We start from the raw sequence: 21580 nt of genomic DNA, 5'->3' as shown, positions 1-21580 counted from the left end.
TGCGCAGAGCCAGGAGACGATCAGGTCCAAAGTATTCTTAGGTAACATTCTTAATAACATATCACCTCTATCGCTATGCTCCTAAGAGCAGGTCCCAATATTCCAGTGCTGCCAATTTATACCCTGCACCCCAGTCTATGGGAGATATTAGATGCCTATTCCTACTCTGAAGGGGGAACTTTATATTGACGAACTTCATCGGAAGAGGAGGAACAAGCTCATCCTATGTCCTATTACCCTTCAAGCCATAATCTCCGTGACTAGCCATAAAGAGATAATTTCTTTCTGGCAGGAATTTAATTAATTGGATAAATAATTTGATTGACTTTTTCTGAATGTCTTGAAATCCCGAACATTTTTCTTTATAGGAAGAAGGAATAAGTGTGATTTGCACAGAGGCTTTTACAGTAATTACACATATCTGTCACTGCAGATTAGCCGGCATTACACGGCTCCTGGCTGTGAACAGCTCCTCTGACTCATTCATTGCAGAGGAATCTCGGCACATATTTCCTTCTCGGTTCATCTTCCATGGTCAGGTCTACGCTGTCAGGAGTGAGGGAATCGGACATGTTTGAACATGAGCTTGTAACCTGTGCTCCACGACTCGGGTTTTAGCGTTCCCTTAAATTAAAATTCCAGCAATACATTCAGCACTGGGTAGAAGATTGGGAATTAATATTGAGTTTATTTTATGGCTCCTCCAGGGAGTCACTGCCCCAGGACATGCAGACCCCACAATTTAGGCAACTTGGGCTTTGTTCTCATCTGTGTTGGAGCCTCGGCAGATGATTCAGCTAAAATAGCTCAGCATGATGGAAACCAGACAGACCCACACACTGGGGTCCAACACCACTTTTTTTTTTTTGCATCTCTGTTACTTTCTAGAAGGGAACAGAAATAGGAAATTACATGATAACAGAGCCTAGCCCCAAAATTTCCAAAGAACTGATGGTCACTCACTGGGCTGCTTGGTGCAATTTTGATAGAAACCCTGCATTTGCTGCTGCAGATGTAGCAGTGCTCAGAATGCTGCTTTGTGTATAACCCCACACACACACACACACCCCTGATTGGCCGCTGACAATCCACAGTGTACAGAGGAAGCTGCTAATCAGTGGTGGGGGCAGAAATACACAGATTAGCCTGACTGCTGTGCATCTGAGCCCTAGTCCTGTAGTTATAGTTTTCTGCAGATAAAACCCTGATTGTTGTGAAACTATAGCCTACTAAGTGACACATCCCTATAATCCGGCTCTCTGCCTCTACATTATGCTGCTCTCAAATTACAAAAATCCTGCTGACAGATTCCCTTAAAAATCCATTCCATACAGCACTTTGTAAGGCTATGTGCACACATAGCGGAACTCTCGCGGAATTTACTGCGAGAATTCAATTCCAAGGGAAAATCACATTTTAAATTAGCGATTTGCAAGTGTAATTAGCTTGCAGAATGCTATCGTTTTCCAAGCGATCTGTAGCATCGCTTGGAGAACCGATTGACAGGTTGGTCACACTCGTCAAACATAGTGTTTGACGAGTGTGACCAGCTTTTTACTACTGAGGCCGCCTATGCAGCATCAGTAGTAAAAAGATATAAAGTTAAAAATAAAAAATCGTGTTATATTCACCATCTGACATCCCGCGCAGCATTCCCGGGCCTCAGCGACGCTTCCGTTCCCAGTAATGCCTTGCGAGACCTTTGATGACGCTGCAGTCTCGCGATAATGTAGCGGTCTCGCGAGGAATAGGGACCGCTACATTATCGCGAGACCACGACGTTATCAAAGGTCTCGCAAGGCATTACTGGGAACGGAAGCATCGCTGAGGCCCGGGAATGCTGCGCGGGACGTCGAAAGGTGAATATAACACCATTTTTTATTCTATTTTTTAGAGGGATATGGTACCCACAGCCCGGAGGACAGTCTCCTCTACTCCAGACCCTGGGTAACTTCCGCAAATGTTCTGCTTACTTTTCACATGGTGTGCACAGCCACATGCGGGAAGTAAGCAGAACAATGCATTCCTATGGGTGCGGGATAGCCGCGATTCCGCAAAATTAATGAGCATGCTGCGTATTTTTCCGCGATGCAATTCCGCTGCGGGAAAATCCGCAGCATTAGCACAGCATTGCGGAATCCCATAGGATTGCATGGGATGCTGTTTTTTTGCGTTTTCGCGGCAAAAATCGCGCTTTAAAAACCGCAGCGAAAATGCAAAAAAAAGCGACGTGTGAACGCAGCCCAACTCTCACCTCAATGCTTTTGACATTAAAAGCCAGACCAAGGACTATGAACACAAAGCCAATAAACATCAGGTAGATTCTGGATCTTAACTTACAGAAAACTATATATTCTGATATCTTAGGATACCAAGAAAGCACTATTCCCACTCTTTTGCATTTGTATGTAGAGGGCTCCTGAGAAGTAATGCAGACATCACACAGTCTAATGGCCCCGTCACACTAAGCGACTTACCAGCGATCCCGACACCGATATCAAGGTGTCAGGATCGCTAGTAAGTCGCTATGTGATCGCTGGTGAGCTGTCACACAGACAGCTTCACCAGCGATCAGCACAGCGATGCCGAGCGCCCGGCATCGCTGGCCATCCCTGTAAAAAATAGAATCAAAATAAAAAATATAGTTATTCTCACCTTCCGACGTCCCGTTAAGCCATCCGGCCTCTCTCCACGCTCCGGTCCCAGTGATCCTTTGCGAGAATGACCGCGAGATGTCACAGTCTCGAGGGATAACAAAGTCTCGCGGTCATTCGTGCAAAGGATCACTGGGACCGGAGCGTGGAGAGAGGCCAAGAAGCACCCACATGACTATTCATAGGTAGTTTACTGTTTTCCGTAGTTTGACTTACGAGAAAACCCCTTTAAAAGACAATCTGTCAGAAGATTTTTGCTATTTAATCTGAAAGAAGCATAATGTAGAGACAGAGACCCAAATTCCAGTGATGTGTCACTTATTGGGCTTGCTATAATTTTGATAAAATCACAGTTTTATCAGCAAATTACCACTAGATAACTATTTAATCATATGAACATATATTTCAACATCTATAATAATAAATGCCCTAACCAGCTTCCGGTTGTAACAACTTCCGTCCAGTTGTAACCGGTGACGTCACCACACACACACACACACACACACACACACACACACACACACACACACACACACGCACATATTAACCCTCAACACACCACACCGCCTCAACACACACTCCTCTCACCTTTCACCTCCACTCATGTCCACTCACTCTTTCACTCCACATACGTTCCTTTCTCTCACTCCGTTTCTCATACTCACGACATCGGGATCCAAAAAGATGGCGTCGGCGAAATCTCGCAAGATTACGCCGACGCCATTTTGGATCCCGATGTCGCCCATGCCAGCGACATGTTGTTGCGGCGACGCCATCCTGAATATCGCGGGACTTCACGACATCCAAGATGGCGTCCCGCAAGAATATGTCGCTGGCGTGGGCGACATCGGGATCCAAAATGGCGTCGGCGAAATCTCGCAAGATTACGCCGACGCCATTTTGGATCCCGATGTCGCCCATGCCAGCGACATGTTGTTGTGGCGACGCCATCTTGAATATCGCGGGACTTCACGACATCCAAGATGGCGTCCCGCAAGAATATGTCGCTGGCGTGGGCGACATCGGGATCCAAAATGGCGTCGGCGTAATCTCGCGAGATTTCGCCGACGCCATCTTTTTGGATCCCGATGTCGTCCACGCCAGCGACATGATGTTGCGGCGACGCTATCTTGAATATCGCGGGATTTCACGAAATCCAAGATGGCGTCCCGCAAGAACATGTCGGCGGCCTGGAGAACGTCTGGATCCTGGATCGCGGCGGGGGAAGATGTCGGGGCAGCGACGATGACGGTGTGAGTATGAGAAACGGAGTGAGAGAAAGGAACGTATGTGGAGTGAAAGAGTGAGTGGACATGAGTGGAGGTGAAAGGTGAGAGGAGTGTGTGTTGAGGCGGTGTGGTGTGTTGAGGGTTAACATGGCAAGAGGTGTTAACGACGTCCGCCGACGCCATCTTGCATTCGTGAAATTGCGTCATTTACCTCACGCCGACTTGCTGTGCGGACGCTTGGCATTGCCTGTACCACCATAACTACTGCTGCCTTGGTCCTATGCCTGTTTACTGCCGGTGTCTAATTACAGGACCAATTTGCCTATACCGCCATAACTACTGCTGCCCTTGTCCTCTGCCAGTGTCTAATTACAGGGCCAATTTGCCTATACCGCCATAACTACTGCCTTTGTCCTCTGCCGGTGTCTAATTACAGGGCTAATTTGCCTATACTGCCATAACTACTGCTGCCTTTGTCCTCTGCCAGTGTCTAATTACAGGGCCAATTTGCCTCTATCGCCATAACTACTGCTGCTTTGGTCATCTGCCTGTTTACTGCCGGTGTCTAATTACAAGGCCAATTTGCCTCTACCGCCATAACTACTGCTGCCTTGCTCCTCTGCCGGTGTCTAATTACAGGATCAATTTGCCTCTACCGCCATAACTACTGCTGCATTGCTCCTCTGCTGGTGTCTAATTACAGGGCCAATTTGCCAATACCGCCATAAGTACTGCTGCCTTGCTCCTCTGACTGTTCACTGCCTGTGTCTAATTACAGGGCCAATTTGCCTCTACCGCCATAACTACTGCTGCATTGCTCCTCTGCCGGTGTCTAATTACAGGGCCAATTTGCCTCTACCGCCATAAGTACTGCTGCCTTGCTCCTCTGACTGTTCACTGCCTGTGTCTAATTACAGGGCCAATTTGCCTCTACCGCCATAACTACTGCTGCCTTGCTCCTCTGCCGGTGTCTAATTACAGGGCCAATTTGCCTCTACCGCCATAACTACTGCTGCCTTGCTCCTCTGCCGGTGTCTAATTACAGGGCCAATTTGCCTCTACCGCCATAACTACTGCTGCCTTGCTCCTCTGCCGGTGTCTAATTACAGGGCCAATTTGCCTCTACCGCCATAACTACTGCTGCCTTGCTCCTCTGCCGGTGTCTAATTACAGGATCAATTTGCCTCTACCGCCATAACTACTGCTGCATTGCTCCTCTGCTGGTGTCTAATTACAGGGCCAATTTGCCAATACCGCCATAAGTACTGCTGCCTTGCTCCTCTGACTGTTCACTGCCTGTGTCTAATTACAGGGCCAATTTGCCTCTACCGCCATAAGTACTGCTGCCTTGCTCCTCTGACTGTTCACTGCCTGTGTCTAATTACAGGGCCAATTTGCCTCTACCGCCATAACTACTGCTGCCTTGCTCCTCTGCCGGTGTCTAATTACAGGGCCAATTTGCCTCTACCGCCATAACTACTGCTGCCTTGCTCCTCTGCCGGTGTCTAATTACAGGGCCAATTTGCCTCTACCGCCATAACTACTGCTGCCTTGCTCCTCTGCCGGTGTCTAATTACAGGGCCAATTTGCCTCTACCGCCATAACTACTGCTGCCTTGCTCCTCTGCCGGTGTCTAATTACAGGGCCAATTTGCCTCTACCGCCATAACTACTGCTGCCTTGCTCCTCTGCCGGTGTCTAATTACAGGGCCAATTTGCCTCTACCGCCATAACTACTGCTGCCTTGCTCCTCTGCCGGTGTCTAATTACAGGATCAATTTGCCTCTACCGCCATAACTACTGCTGCATTGCTCCTCTGCTGGTGTCTAATTACAGGGCCAATTTGCCAATACCGCCATAAGTACTGCTGCCTTGCTCCTCTGACTGTTCACTGCCTGTGTCTAATTACAGGGCCAATTTGCCTCTACCGCCATAACTACTGCTGCATTGCTCCTCTGCCGGTGTCTAATTACAGGGCCAATTTGCCTCTACCGCCATAAGTACTGCTGCCTTGCTCCTCTGACTGTTCACTGCCTGTGTCTAATTACAGGGCCAATTTGCCTCTACCGCTATAACTACTGCTGCCTTGCTCCTCTGCCGGTGTCTAATTACAGGGCCAATTTGCCTCTACCGCCATAACTACTGCTGCCTTGCTCCTCTGCCGGTGTCTAACTACAGGGCCAATTTGCCACTACCACTTCATAACTACTGCTGAGCAATTACAGGGTCAATTAGTATCTGTTTACTCTACAATACTCCAGGACGCCATCTTCACTGCCAGATAACTGCCAAATAGACTCCTTTACCTGTGCCAACATGAGTCATAACAAAAAGTATGCCAATGCCAGTGAAAGGAAAGCAGCTTTAGCACTACGACAAAAACAACGCCGTGCTAATGAGACTCCTGAGGAAAAACACCATCGCCTTGAGAAGATTAAGGCTTATAAACGCCGTCGCCTCACACACGAATCCCCTAACTCTAAATCCATAAGATTGGCTGAAGAAGCCTCTGCACGCCGTCACTGCCGACAACAGACGGCCTCTTCCTCATCATTATTATTAGACTCACAACAGGATGCTTCCACATCAGCATGTGGAACAATTTACTGCTACACTTCATCCCATATGCCGTTCACTGACATAACTAATCAGCAATCTGTTTCTGCCCTATCAATACCACCATTCAATACCGATGCACAGTATGCCAATGCCAGTGAAAGGAAAGCAGCTTTAGCACTACGACAAAAACAACGCCGTGCTAATGAGACTCCTGAGGAAAAACAGCATCGACTTGACAAGATTAAGGCTTATAAACGCCGTCGTCTCACACACGAATCCCCTAACTCTAAATCTATTACATTGGCTGAAGAAGCCTCTACACGCCATCACCGCCAACAACAGACGGCTTCTTCCTCATCATCTATAATAATAAATGCCCTAACCAGCTTCTGGTTGTAACAACTTCCGTCCAGTTGTAACCGGTGACGTCACCACACACACACGCACGTTAACCCTCAACACACCACACCGCCTCAACACACACTCCTCTCACCTTTCACCTCCACTCATGTCCACTCACTCTTTCACTCCACATACGTTCCTTTCTCTCACTCCGTTTCTCATACTCACACCGTCATCGTCGCTGCCCCGACATCTTCCTCCGCCGCCGCGATCCTGGATCCAGACGTTCTCCAGGCCGCCATGTTCTTGCGGCGACGCTATCTTGGATTTCGTGAAATCCCGCGAGATTCAAGATGGCGTCGCCGCAAGAACATGTCGCTGGCGTGGACGACTCGGGATCCAAAAAGATGGCGTCGGCGAAATCTCGCGAGATTACGCCGACGCCATTTTGGATCCCGATGTCGTCCACGCCGGCGACATGTTCTTGCGGCGACGCCATTTTGGATCGGCGAAATCCCGCGATAGTCAAGATGGCGTCGCCGCAAGAACATGTCGCCGGCGTGGAGGACGTCGGGATCCAAAATGGCGTCGGCAAAATCTCACGAGATTTCGCCGATGCCATTTTGGATCCCGACGGCATCAACGCCGGTGACATGTTCCTGCGTCGACGCTATTTTGGATCGGTGAAATCCCGCGATACTCAAGATGGCGTCGCCGCAAGAACATGTCGCCGGCGAGGACGACGTCGGGATCCAAAATGGCGTTGGCAAAAACTCGCGAGATTTCGCTGACGCCATGCCATTTTGGATCCCGACGTCGTCCACGCCGGCGACATGTTCTTCCGGCGACGCCATCTTGAGTATCGCGGGATTTCACGATATTCAAGATGGCGTCGCCGCAAGAACATGTTGCCGGCGTGGACAACGTCTGGATCCAGGATGGCGCCGGCGGAAGATGATGTCGGGGATCGTGGAGCAGCGGCGATGACGGCGTGAGTATGAGAGACGGAGTGAGAGAAGGGGTCGTATGTGGAGTGAAAGAGTGAGTGGAGATGGTGAAAGGTGAGAGGAGTGTGTGTTGAGGGTTAACATGGCAAGAGGTGTGATGCTATCGCATCCTCCGGATGCGATAGCATCGGGCCAACAATAAACAGTGATTGAAAAGAACAAAGGAGCAAAAATCAGAGTCGAAAATCAAGATTTTCTATATAACTATTCTAGATAACTATTAAACCTGCTCACATGTAGTCCTCTATATTCACGAGATCTGTGTAACCCTTCCCCCACCACTCATTGCCAGCTTTCTGCCTATGCACAGTGTACACTGAAAGCTGCCAATCAGTGGTGTTGGCGGGGTTATACAGAGAACTGCAGCGGAGAAAACTGATTTATCAAAAAGTCAGCAAGACATATAGCACTGGAATCGGGATCTCTACCTCTTTATCATGCTTTTCTCAGATGGGGTAGCAAGAACATGGTGACAGATTCCCTTTTCATATATTCTCCAGTAACCGAAGAATCTCATGTCAATTCTTTCTGCGGATTCCCCTGCGGTTTGCCATCTCCTGCATTGAGGAGATGAAAAACCGCAGGGCAAGACCGCAGAGCAATCCGCAGGTAAAACCGCAGGTATTTTGACCTGCGGTTTCACCTGCGGATTTTACAAAATCCGCGCGGATGAATCCTCACCTAATCCACAGCGTGTGCACACAGCCTTAGGCCAGGGTCACACTAACCGACGCAAAATATGGTCAGTATTATACATGCGTAATACGGATGACAGACCCCTAAATAGTGCTCCGTATGTCATCCGTAATCAAGGTGTGGTCGCGTATTTTGCGCATGTCAGCATCCGTATGGCGAGATTTTCTCGCAGGCTTGCAAAATGGACATATAATGGAACCCTATGACAGGTTTAATAAAGAAATGAAAGAATAGATATAGACACATAGAATACATATATATATATATATGCATTCTATGTGTCTATATCTATTCTTTCTTTATTAAACCTGTCAGTGTGAGTTTACTGTATAGCGCACTGAATTGCCGGCTTTGCTAAAAGACACCGGGTGCGTATTTCTCGCAAGTCACATGTGTGGTCCGTGTGTAATCCGTATTTTTTGCGCACCCATAGACTTGCATTGGCGTACTACGGCCGTAGTACGCTGACAATCGCAGCATGCTGCGATTGGCACGGAGCGTAGAATACGGATGAGAAATATACGGCTGGTGCGAGGGACCCCATAGAGAATCATTGGTCCGTGTGTAATGCGTGCTTTTAGCGCCTCTCACTCCGCCGTATTCCTCGCCAGTGTGACCCCGGCCTTAGAGTTTGCCGGCTATAGCAGCCTGTCCAGAAGTTATTATTTAGGTGGTAAAAATAAACTTTTTCACTCCTATCATGTCACTTTGCATTACTTCCTGAAAGGCACCTCAATGGTTAATAAGCTACCTGAAAGCAATTTTGAATAAAAGTTGAGGGGCGCTGTTCTTGAAATGGTATTACTTTTTGGGGTTTAAAACATATAGGACCCCCAAAGTCACTTCAAAATTTAATAGGTTCCTAAAAAAAAAAAATAAGTTTTTGTTGATAAAAATGAAAAATTACTGCTACATTTTTAAACCTTCTAAAATGCTAACCCAATAAAAAAACAAAAAAAACAAAAAAAAAAAACACACTTTACAAATGGTGATGAAGTAAGGAAGACGAGGTATATGTTATTTACTGACTTTTTATGTGGTATGACTGTCTGGATTAAAAGGGATAATCAAATTTCTAAAAATTGCTAATTTTTTTTAAATTTTTGGAAAATTTCTGATATTTTTATAAATAAAGAAAATATCAACATAAATTTACCACTATCAAAGTACAGTACAATGTGTCACAGAAAAAAAAAAAAAAAAAAAAAAAAAATAATCATAAAATCAATAGGATACAGCAAAGCACTCCAGAGTTATTACCTCACAAACGGACACTGGTCAGGTTCAAAAATTTGGTATGGGCAATAAGGGGTTAAGGATACAATCCTCACCCTTCTATCTAGATAGGATCCTATCAGTAGCGGTTGTCATCTCCTACCTCAGTAATGGGAACACGGCTCATCTTCACGGAATACTGATTTTACCTCAGAATTGAGATCTTTGATAATGGCTGATCAGTTCTGGTGGGGAAAGAAGCAGATTTATCTGATAACATACAGGTGCTTCTCACAAAATTAGGATATCATCAAAAAGTGAATTTATTTCAGTCCCTCAATAACCCTGGTGGTCGGCGCTCATAGCAAGTGAGGTATTCTGCTACATACCGGTGACCTGATCATCGCCTGTATGTAGCATAGACGATCGGGTTGTGGCAGCTTCTAGTCTCCCATGGAGACGATTGACGCATGCCAAAAGCTAAAAAAAAATATAAAAAAAAAAAAAGTTCAAATCACCCTATTTTCGCCCCATTCAAAATAAAACAAAAAAATAAAAATCACACACACATATTTGGTATTCCTGGGTTCTGAACCGCACAATCAAAAAAAAAAAAAAAGATTAACCTGATAGCTAAATGGCGTAGCAAGAAAAAAAAAAGTATAAACGGCAGAATTACGTTTTTAGTCGCCACAACATTGCATTAAAATGCAATAACTGGCCAAAAAAAAAATAAGCCATCACCCACCCCGAGATCATGAAAAATGGGGACACTACGGGTCTGGGAAAATGGCACAATTTTTTTTTTCTTTCAACAAACTTTGGAATTTATTTTTCACCATTTAGATAAAAAAGAACCTAGACATGTTTGGTGTCTATGAGCGTGTAATGACCTGGAGAATCATAATGGCAGGGCAGTTTTAGCATTTAGTAACCAAACGAAAAAACAACTGTGGGATTGCACATTTTTTTTGCAATTTCACCGCACTTGGAATTTTTTTTCCCCATTTTCCAGTACACGACATGGTAAAATCAATGGTGTTGTTCAAAAGTACAACTCGTCCCGCAAAAAAAAAACAAAAAAAAAAAACCCAAGCCCTCACACGGCGTATTGACGGAAACAGAAAAAAAGTTAAGGCTCTGGGAAGAAAGGGGAGCGAAAAACGAAAAATCAAAAATACCTCCAGTCATGAGGGGGTAATAGAAATAAACACTTAAAATAGATCACTGTCTGTAATGCCTCTATATAATACAGGAGTTTCACTTTTTGCTTTGTAGAACTGAAATCTATTTTTGCGAGAAGCGCCTGTATATTACACAGCTGATGATTTTCAAGTGCACTATTGATTTATGAAACAAAAATTAAAACCACGGTTACACTTTATGTATATTGTCGCATAAGGTTTAGCTAAACAGAACTTATAAGAGCGTGAAAAGGGTCCTGAAATGTCCGACACCAATCACCTAACTGGTCTTCAGTTTCTGAAATTCCTCATAAACCTCCAAAATTCCAAGCTTGAGCTTGTTGGTGATGGCTCATCCGTACAGCCATGATGGAAGCAGCATAGATGAGAAGTGCAAGTGATATCCAAGAGCCAGCAGAACTCTAGTGAGGCCATGTCCACCTAATGGACGAGACTTGTCCCACCACCATGCAGCGGGGATACAACTACTCTCCTCAGGTCACTGGCTCCCATCAGTGGGCACCGGACATGAAGGGGGCTCCTGTGATCATAGCACTGGGGACAACAAAATAAGCATTCCTCCATCATGTGAACTGTGTGCCCATCACCCCACGTATGTTTACATACTGCTGATGAATACCTCTTGGGGGGGATTCCAAATTATGTATCCACTGGTGGTAACTGAAATCTGTGGGGGTCTCATCACTGGAAAGTTATCAGTGAAAGCCCCTTAACCATGCAAGAAAGTTTCCAACATGTTGCCTGTTTCTGTCCACTATGCATAAATATACAATATAGAAGTTACAAAACTTAATATACATGAAAAAGGTGCAAAAATGGGAACAAACTAAGATACTCGCCTTGTAAATTTGGAGTTGTTAACCCGATCAGTATGGGCTCCCACACTGCATATTGTGGGGTCAGTGTAAAATCAGATGCAGACCCCTAATGCAGGCGTGTGCATGATGATGTGGGGATGCAGCTCCCAGACCCATAAGGAAATAGCTATGGTTTAATGGTTTTCTAAACTGAGACACATTGTTTTCCACATAATACATAGATTCCTTTCATTTCTAAGTTTCCATTATGAAATCCGAGTGGCGATGCAACAAGCACAGTAGGATCAGCTGGAGAGGGCCGTGTGGAGATCACTGGCTGCAGAAACCTGCCCTGTGTTCATCATGGAGTCATCCATCAATGTCCTAAACATCCCTTCTATCCTATATGTGATCTTCACCAATAACACCACAGCAGGGGGCGCTATAAACGCATCATCCGTCCCAGAGGGTGGAGCTCTGCACAAAGTCTGATGTGTCCAATTCCCCTGCATGCAGTAGGGGTCATGTATTTAGGATTTCCGTAAAGAAAAGGTTCTAATTATTCATCTAATGAAACAAATTACTGTAAAAAGATTGCTACCTCTGGGGATACTTTTCTTTATTACTTAGAGGGAACATGGTAAATGATTCATGCTGCTCAAACCGCATTTCAGAGAAAATCTAGTTAGAACACGCGTCAAACTCTGGCCCATAGGGTGAGTATATTTGGCTTGCGACACCAGAGAGGGTCATTATACCGTATGAAGAAGGACTATGTGGGGCCCATTATACCGCATGAAGGAGGACTATGTGGGGCCCATTATACCGCATGAAGGAGGACTATGTGGGGCCCATTATACCGCATGAAGGAGGACTAAGTGGGGCCCATTATACCGCATGAACGAGGACTAAGTGGGGCCCATTATACCGCATGAACGAGGACTATGTGGGGCCCATTATACCGCATGAACGAGGACTATGTGGGGCCCATTATACCGCATGAACGAGGACTATGTGGGGCCCATTATACCGCATGAACGAGGACTATGTGGGGCCCATTATACCGCATGAACGAGGACTATGTGGGGCCCATTATACCGCATGAACGAGGACTATGTGGGGCCCATTATACCGCATGAACGAGGACTATGTGGGGCCCATTATACCGCATGAACGAGGACTATGTGGGGCCCATTATACCGCATGAACGAGGACTATGTGGGGCCCATTATACCGTATGAACGAGGACTATGTGGGGCCCATTATACCGTATGAACGAGGACTATGTGGGGCCCATTATACCGTATGAACGAGGACTATGTGGGGCCCATTATACCGTATGAACGAGGACTATGTGGGGCCCATTATACCGTATGAACGAGGACTATGTGGGGCCCATTATACCGCATGAAGGAGGACTATGTGGGGCCCATTATACCGCATGAAGGAGGACTATGTGGGGCCCATTATACCGCATGAAGGAGGACTATGTGGGGCCCATTATACCGCATGAAGGAGGACTATGTGGGGCCCATTATACCGTATGGAGCGCTATGTGGGGCCATTATACAGTATGGAGCGCTACGTGGGTCCAATATACAGTATGGAGCACTATGGGGGACGTTATACTGTTTAAAAAGTAATGCGGGCCCATAATCCTATATGGAAGGCAATGAAGGGTCCATTACACTGTATGGAGGACTGTAAAGCCATTACACTGCATGGAAGGCTATATGGTGCTTATATTGTATGAAGGACTTTGTGGGGCCCATTATACCAAGTGGTGATTACAGTTGGGGAATTATACTATGATGGGGTCAGCCTACTTAGCCAGGTGGGTTTAGGGGGTGGGTCATCATACTGGGCATATGGAGGGTACTGTGGAGTTCAATGTGGAGGTACGGTATCTTGCTATGTCTGGGGGGCACTTTTGTTAACATCATACTTTATTATTCAAGGTTTTTTATCCTTTGTTATTCCTTATTTAAATTAGGCCATTGGGCCATATGCTTTTCACTGCTCTTACAGGACACATTATTCCAACGCTAATATTTATTAATTAAGTAGTACTTTGTGAGACAACCCATTTAGGTTTGTTTCCATATGAAAAAAATCAATCACTATATTTTATAAGGAAAAACTTCCTCAATTATTGTTGCTTTAATATTTAGGTTGGCCTGAGACTTTGTCCAAGCTTTAAATTTGGCCCTCTGAATAACCCCACCAGCTTTCTGCCTATGCAGTGTACACAGAAAGCTGACAGTCAGTGGTGTGGGCGAGGTTATACAGAGGTCTACATAAGGCCTCTTTCACACAGTTTTTTAGACTTGTATTAGCGACGGATTGTGACAGATGGCCGCACGTTTCATCCGTCGCTCGACGGATCCGTTGGAAATTCTTTGTCAGTCGGCGGGAGACAATGGACATAGGAACGTTTTTTGTGATAAAAAAAAAAAAAAAAAAAAAAAAACAAAACCAACATCGGACAGTGATGGATTCTTCGCTGTCCGATTTTTGCTAGAATGGAAGCCTATGGGCGACGGAATCCAGCAACGGATTCCGCTTTTTCTTTTTAACTGCGCATGCACCTACACTGTGTGCCTGTATGGTATGTGTGCACGTGTATGTATATATCTATTGATATATATATGTACTCTATCCCATATCTGTCTGTCTGTGGGAGTTTTTAAAAACGGATCCTTCAAAAAACGGAAAAAACGGATGCGACAAATCCGTTGCATCAGTTTTTCACAATCTACGACGGATCCGTCGAGCCAACGGATTGAGACTGATGGCAAAAAACTGATGTGTGAAAGGGGCCTAAGAGGAAACTTATCAAATCTACAGCAAGCAGCCCAGTAAGTGATACATTGCTGGAATCAGGATCTCTGAACCTACATCATGCTGCTGTCAGGTGGGGAAGCAAAAACCTAGTGACTGATTGCCATTTAAAAAAAAAAAAAAGAATTGTTAGAAAATAAGTGTCACTTCATTAAGGGTTGCACATGTTGCGTCTTGCAACCAATTCATGCCCAAAAGCAGCAGCATTTTCAAACCAAATCATGTGGCCAGTAGGCATCATGGTGAGCGAGGGCCCAGAGAAATGCAGCGCGATGTGTGTGCAATGACCCTAAGGCCGGGATCACACATGCGAGGAATACGGCCGAGTCTCGAATGTTAATACCCGACACTGCCGCCAGCACTCAGGAGTGGAGTGTGCGGCCGCATAGCAATACATGGAGCTGCACGCTCCACTCCTGAGTGCTGGCAGCAGTGTCGGGTATTAACATGCGAGACTCGGCCGTATTCCTCGCATGTGTGATCCCGGCCTAAGGGTACACGTCCGGTCCCATGTCTGCATCTGTAAAACGCACCATTTAACTCTCAGCTGTCATCCATGTCACTTCCTTTTTTCTTATCCGTATTTCAGAGAACACATACTTTAAAAACATCCGGGGACCAAGCCGCACACAAGACAAGTCGGACAGGCGGGTCCCTGGTAGCTTATCTCACTCACTGCCTTAGGCTATGTGCACACGTAGATTTAGGTCCTGCGGATTTTTCAGCGCGGATTTGGAAAAATCTGCAGGTAAATTCTCAGGTCAAAAGACTTGCGGCTTAGCCTGCAGCTTCACACCTCTACAATTGAGAAGGTGTGAAAGCACAGTGGAATCCGCACAAAGAATTGACATGCTGCGGATTTGAACCCACAGCAAAGCCACGCGTAAAAATCCACAGCATGTGCACAGCGTTTTCCAGTTTACCATTGAAAACAATGGTACTGTACAACGCAGCTAAATCTGCTGCGGTTCCGGGGAGCCTGAAACGCTGCGGATCCGCAGCAGAATCCGCACCGTGTGCGCATGGCCTTAGAGTGACAGGTCTCTCCTTGCATGTATAGGGAGAGTCCGTGGCAGCGGGCAGATAGAAGCCACCAGGGACAGGCCTCTCCGACTAGGCACCATTGTGGCTCGGTGCCGCTGCTGCATTTCAGTCAATCACACCTGGCTGTTATCATACAGCCAGTGCCACATACATGATGCCCATTGATAAATCAGCATGTAATCGGCTGTCAGGTTCACTTTTAGGCTGTGTGCCCACGATCAGCTGCGTCCAAAATTACAAACACAATGGATGGGAGTTATAGAAATCCCAGGCCCACTGTGCTTCTGTTTACCGCTGCGTATACTCACCCGCGGTGCGGATTCACGATCTGCAGCATGGTACTTGTAGTTTCCCTCATAGCCATTCATGAGATGTTCACTAAGAACAAGTGCATTTACCTGCGTGATTAGAACGCAGCATTTTGTAGATAGTGAAAATCTACCGCTTCCAAAACGCTGCTATTCCCGATGGTGCGCACGCAGCCTTAGGCTGTGTTCACACACAGCGGTTTTTTAGCGCCATTTTTAGCGGATTTTCCAATAAAACCGCTAAAAATAAGCTTCCCATTCATTTCTATGCATTTTGCACTTTTTGTGCATACTGGTGTGTTTTTTACCACGAAAAAAACTGCTTCGCGGTAAAAACGCAGCATGCTCATTAATTTCGCGGATTTTTCCGCGTTTCTGGCTATTTCTATGCATCTTGAAAACGCGCGGAAAAAAATGCGCATTTTTTTGCGCAGAAAAAAACCCGCAAGGTTTCTGGGAAGGGAGTCAGGTTTTTCAGCAGAATTTTTCTGCTACGTGTGCACATAGCCTTACAGTGGGTCAGATGAAACACAGATGGACTATTGCAGTATAAAGTCTGTCTTCTTTGTGTCACCTCATAGAGTCCGATTCTCAAAACGGATGACAGTAGGACCTGCCCCGAGTCTCACAGACCAGAGTCATGGATCGGTTTTTAAAACAGATGTGGGAATGGATCAATGAAACTCCATGGGTCCGTGCGCTGTCCAAGGAAAAACCGGAGCGATAACTGTACCTTCACTCTCTAACAATCCATGTGAATGACACCAAGTCTTATGATGGTTGGGGGGTGATATGTGGCAACCGTCAGGGTATGTGCACACGGTGCGGATTCTGCTGCGGTGTACAGTACCTTTATTTCCTATGGAAATAAAAAACAGCTGTGCACATGATGCGTTTTTTTCCCACGCGGTTTACAAACCGCAGCATGTCAACTGTTTGGTGCAGAGATGCTGCAGTTTTACACCTCATCCATTATGAGGCGTAAAACCACACGGGCAAAACCGCAGGACTTTTGTCCTGCGGATTTACCTGCGGTTTTCTCTACAAAATCCGCAGACCCAAAAAACTACGTGTGCACATAGCCTTACAGGAGCCCCTTTCCTAAACCTACTTGTGTATTTTCTTCAATGGCATCAGGGAACACAACCGCCATAAGAATTAGGTTTGGAAGAATGAGATTTCCTTCCGCATCCTCCATAGGCACTTATTCTGGATTTATGAACTCGGAATCTATAATCCTATTAATCCCTATAACCCGAATGTGTGGCACTGAGTAAATTAATACATTTCTGAGTAGGGGCCTGCTCATGCCAGGATCACCCAGGAGAACTCCAGGAATATGGGGTTCCCACATGGCTACCAGAGGGTTCATTCAGTGCCAGGAACATCTCAGCAGTGACGCGCACCTTCAAACGTTAGCCTGCCGTCTGCTGGACTCCACAATAACCATTTCCCCCGGGGCTGACTTAGGCCGGTTTCACACTAGCGCATTTTCAACGCGCGCACGGCCGGGGGTAGCTCCGCCCCCGATCCGGCTCTCTGCCCGACGTGCCCGCCCCTTCCTTGTAGCGCCGCCTCCTAGCGGACAGCGGCGCCTGCGATCGGCGCACCCTATCTTTAGCATAGGGTGCGCCGATCGTGCGCAGGCCGTGCGCTAGTTGCGCTTTGACCTGCGCTGCGCACTTTTGACGGTGCGCCGTGCGCGCCAAAATCCGAAAAGTTTGATTTTGGCGCGCACGGCGCACCGTCAAAAGTGCGCAGCGCAGGTCAAAGCGCAACTAGCGCACGGCCTGCGCACGATCGGCGCACCCTATGCTAAAGATAGGGTGCGCCGATCGCAGGCGCCGCTGTCCGCTAGGAGGCGGCGCTACAAGGAAGGGGCGGGCACGCCGGGCAGAGAGCCGGATCGGGGGCGGAGCTACCCCCGGCCGTGCGCGCGTTGAAAATGCGCTAGTGTGAAACCGGCCTTAGGCTGGTTTCACATTTGCGCTTTTGTGCGCAGCGCATCGTGCGCACCCGTGCGCATGCGCACCTATGTTTAACATGACGTGCGCATGTTTTTGCGCACACTTGCGTTTTCGTGCGCATGCGTTTTTTTGTCTTTTGCGCCAGGTGCGCCAGACGCAACATGTTGGATTTTTTGGTGCGCCCTGTCTCGGCAAAAAAACGCATGCGCACGCTTGCGCACGGAATGCGCAAAAACAACACATTGAAGTCTATGGTAACGCATGCGTGCGCATGGTCTTGCGCACGGTTGCGTTTTTTTACGCATGCGTTTTTGAGTGAAACAAGTCTAGAATGTTCTCTAGACAATGGAAAAAACGTCACACTTAAAAACGCATGCGCATAAAAAACGCCAACGCATGCAAAAAACGCATGTAAAACGCAAACAACTCTGCGTTTTTTTTACACATCAGCGTGCGCATGACGTTAAAAAAACGCGCGTTTGTTTTGCGTTTTTCATGCGCCCGATGCGCTGCGCAAAAAAACGCTAATGTGAAACTAGCCTTACACAAACATTCCTGTGATGGTTTACATATCTACCAAGGACACTCCAGGAATGTCCGACAATGCTGCAGGTCATGTCACTGTAGGAGAAACCAGAACTGCACACCTGAACACGTGCTATGCTATATGTAGCGGGAGTAAGTTGCAATAGACTTTCACGGTCAGCCTGTAGGATATTGTCACAGCCCATAGCATTTATAGCCAAGGCACAGGGCAATAGTGACCGCCACCTCATAAATGGGGTTATCGAAGTGCACAATTTAGTGGGTCCTACTGGTCAGGATCCGGAAGCGGAGCCTCTCCCATCTCCCGATGACACAGATGCTGGCATTAGGCAAGAAGAATAACCCTTTGGAATTTAATGAAAATCTGGGATAAATGGGATTTTACCTGGAGTTACTCTGAATTCTACCAGCCAATGGGGTCTAGCCATTTTGGCACCACTGAAGGCCTAGGTGGGGACCCTTCCATCCACCACCTTGTAACATATAGACTCTCTGATTTTGGAAAGGCCCGTTAGGGTATGTGCACACGCTGCAGATTCTGCTGCGGTTCCGCAGTGTTTCTGGCCCTGTGGATGAGCAGCAGTTCCGCAGACATGGTACAGTACCATGTTATCCAATGTGATTTCAAAACCGCAGTGCCCACGCTGCGTTTTTTTCCGCGCAGTTTTGCTGCGGTTTATAATCCGCAGCACGTCAATTCTTTCTGTGGATTCTGCAGCGGTTTGGCATCTGTTCCATTGTCCAGGTGTCAAACCGCAGGGGAATACCACAGGCAAATCCGCAGATAAACCGCAGGTCACTTTACCTGCGGTTTTACCTGAGGATCCGCACGGAAAAAGACGCAGGTTAATCCGCAGCGTGTGCACTTAGCCTTACTGCATTTAGGAAGCCACAGTCATGCATTACGTCTCCGGAGACCAAACGCTTACCTGCACCGAAGGCTTTGGCAACTAACCATGCCAAATTACTAGCCGCTTTGGCCCTGTTGAAATCATAATGATCAAATGGTTTGATGGCTGGAACAATGAAGGTCTTCTTCACCTCCTGTCCACTTTCGGCTATGTCCACCATGGTTGAGATCTGTCAGCCTTGCAACTTACATGATTTGAAGCATAAATCCAGTCAATATAAGGTATTAAGCACCAGAACAACCCAAAGACCCAGAGGAATCTCGCACCATTACCACGATATGTAGAGATAAGAACTCAGCACAGAGTGATCCTTCCTGATCCTATGAGGTCCAGACACCAGAAATCTCACGATCCCTATAATAGTCGCAGGCCGGGATCCTAGGACGCTGTACACATTAGATCTCATTTAGTGCATCTAGACTTTAGTGTTTACAAGGTGATGATGACTAGATATAGGATGATCTTAGAGATCCACTGTATTCCTGGTGATCAGCCACTAGGGATCATGAAGGATCCTCTTTTTCACACCATCAGTAAGATGTCAAGATAACAGATCTCACAGTCTGCAGATGCTTATGATCCAATCTGTGATAGTCCAAGTGCCCGTGCACTAGAGGTAGTGATCCCGTGGGTCAGATGTTCCTGTGTAATGAGGTGGTGATCCTGTAGGTTAGATGTTCCTGTGCACTAGAGGTGGTGATCCTGTAGGTTAGATGTTCCTGTGCACTAGAGGTGGTGATCCTGTAGGTTAGATGTTCCTGTGCACTAGAGGTGGTGATCCTGTAGGTTAGATGTTCCTGTGTACTAGAGGTGGTGATCCTGTGGGTCAGATGTTCCTGTGCACTAGAGGTGGTGATCCTGTGGGTCAGATGTTCCTGTGCACTAGAGGTGGTGATCCTGTGGGTCAGATGTTCCTGTGCACTAGAGGTGGTGATCCTGTGGGTCAGATGTTCCTGTGCACTAGAGGTGGTGATCCTGTGGGTTAGATGTTCCTGTGTAATGAGGTGGTGATCCTGTGGGTCAGAAGTTCCCGTGCATTGGAGATGGAGATCCTGTAGACCATGCGATTCTCTGCACTAGGTGACGATCCTGTGGGCCAGGTGATCCTGTGAACTGGAGGTGGAGATCCTGTGGATCAGTTGCTCCCTACACTGGAGTTAATGATCCTGTGGGCTGTAGATCCCAGCCGTACACACTGATTGATGGTCATACGTGACAAGGAGACCCGTGCCATTCATTGAGAGCACATTCCCAGCTGACAGCTGCCATCTTCTCCATCACGCTGTTATATAGTAGACCCGGCTCTGTTATTTCCCCAGTGACCCGGATCCGATCCTGTCTTGCAGATATAATGATATCCAGGCCCGGACAGGGTTGCAATTAATTATGCTTCAGCCGGTCTCCGCATCCTCCTCCTGCCCGTTTATTCCTATGCCCTGTCTCCAGCCCCTCCACCCTCTTCCCAGTCTCCCTCCCCCGTTTCCTTTCCTCCCCGCCCGCCGCCGCTGCGGGTTTTCCTGCCGCACTGGATAGGAGACACTGTCGTCAGAAAGGCGCATGCGCTTCGGCTGCAGGAGGCGGGAAGTACGCAGGCGCAGCCGGAGAGCGGAGCAGTGTAGAGTACGCGTGCGCAGTGAGGTGTGCGCTTGAGCTCAGTGGCGGGTGCCGGGTGTCATGGCTGCCAGCTGGCATGCTTGTCGCGCCACTGTACAGATTCAGTGTATATGTATGATCCAGGTCTCCACTCTATGTACAGGCTCATCGTATATCCGAGAGCCCTAAGAAATAGGATTATTTGGAGGGTGCACAGTACATGCTGTCTATGTATAGGACCTGTCAGTATCAAGCAGCCGTCAACACCAGTAGCACCTATCTTCTCTCTATTCAGAAATGGATTTCCCCTTTAAGAAAGCTGCAGTTAAAGGGAATCTGTCAGGCTAGTTTCACATTAGCGTTTTTTTGCGCAGCGCATCGTGCGCATAAAAAACGCAAAACAAACGCGCGTTTTTTTAACGTCATGCGCACGCTGATGCGTCAAAAAAACGCAGCGTTGCTTGCGTTTTACATGCGTTTTTGCATGCGTTTGCTTTTTTTATGCACATGCGTTTTTAGGTGTGACGTTTTTTCCATTGTCTAGAGAACATTCTAGACTTGTTTCACTCAAAAACGCATGCGCAAAAAAACGCAACCGTGCGCAAGACCATGCGCACGCATGCGTTCCCATAGACTTCAATGTGTTGTTTTTGCGCATTCCGTGCAC

The 21580-nt window shown here is 47.1% G+C and overlaps 1 protein-coding gene across 2 annotated transcripts in view; it reads right to left on the bottom strand.

Moving 5' to 3' along the window:
* The window catches only part of LOC141086019 (calmodulin-regulated spectrin-associated protein 2-like), a 129017-nt gene extending 108170 nt beyond the window's left edge, over window positions 1–20847 (bottom strand). The window contains exon 1 of one of the 2 annotated variants that reach the window (XM_073571754.1): window positions 19339–20847. In XM_073571754.1, coding sequence (XP_073427855.1) covers window positions 19339–19480 — 142 coding nt within the window. In that variant the 5' untranslated portion in view covers window positions 19481–20847. The remainder of the gene's footprint in view (window positions 1–19338) is intronic. The other variant, XM_073571755.1, reaches the window with a different exon arrangement.
* Window positions 20848–21580: the final 733 nt, after the last annotated feature.

This window comes from Dendrobates tinctorius, unplaced genomic scaffold (assembly GCF_039654945.1).
Source record: "Dendrobates tinctorius isolate UK_male_01 unplaced genomic scaffold, ASM3965494v1 ptg000029l, whole genome shotgun sequence".
Lineage (NCBI taxonomy): Eukaryota > Metazoa > Chordata > Amphibia > Anura > Dendrobatidae > Dendrobates > Dendrobates tinctorius.
This window is presented reverse-complemented; position numbering and strand designations above follow the sequence as displayed.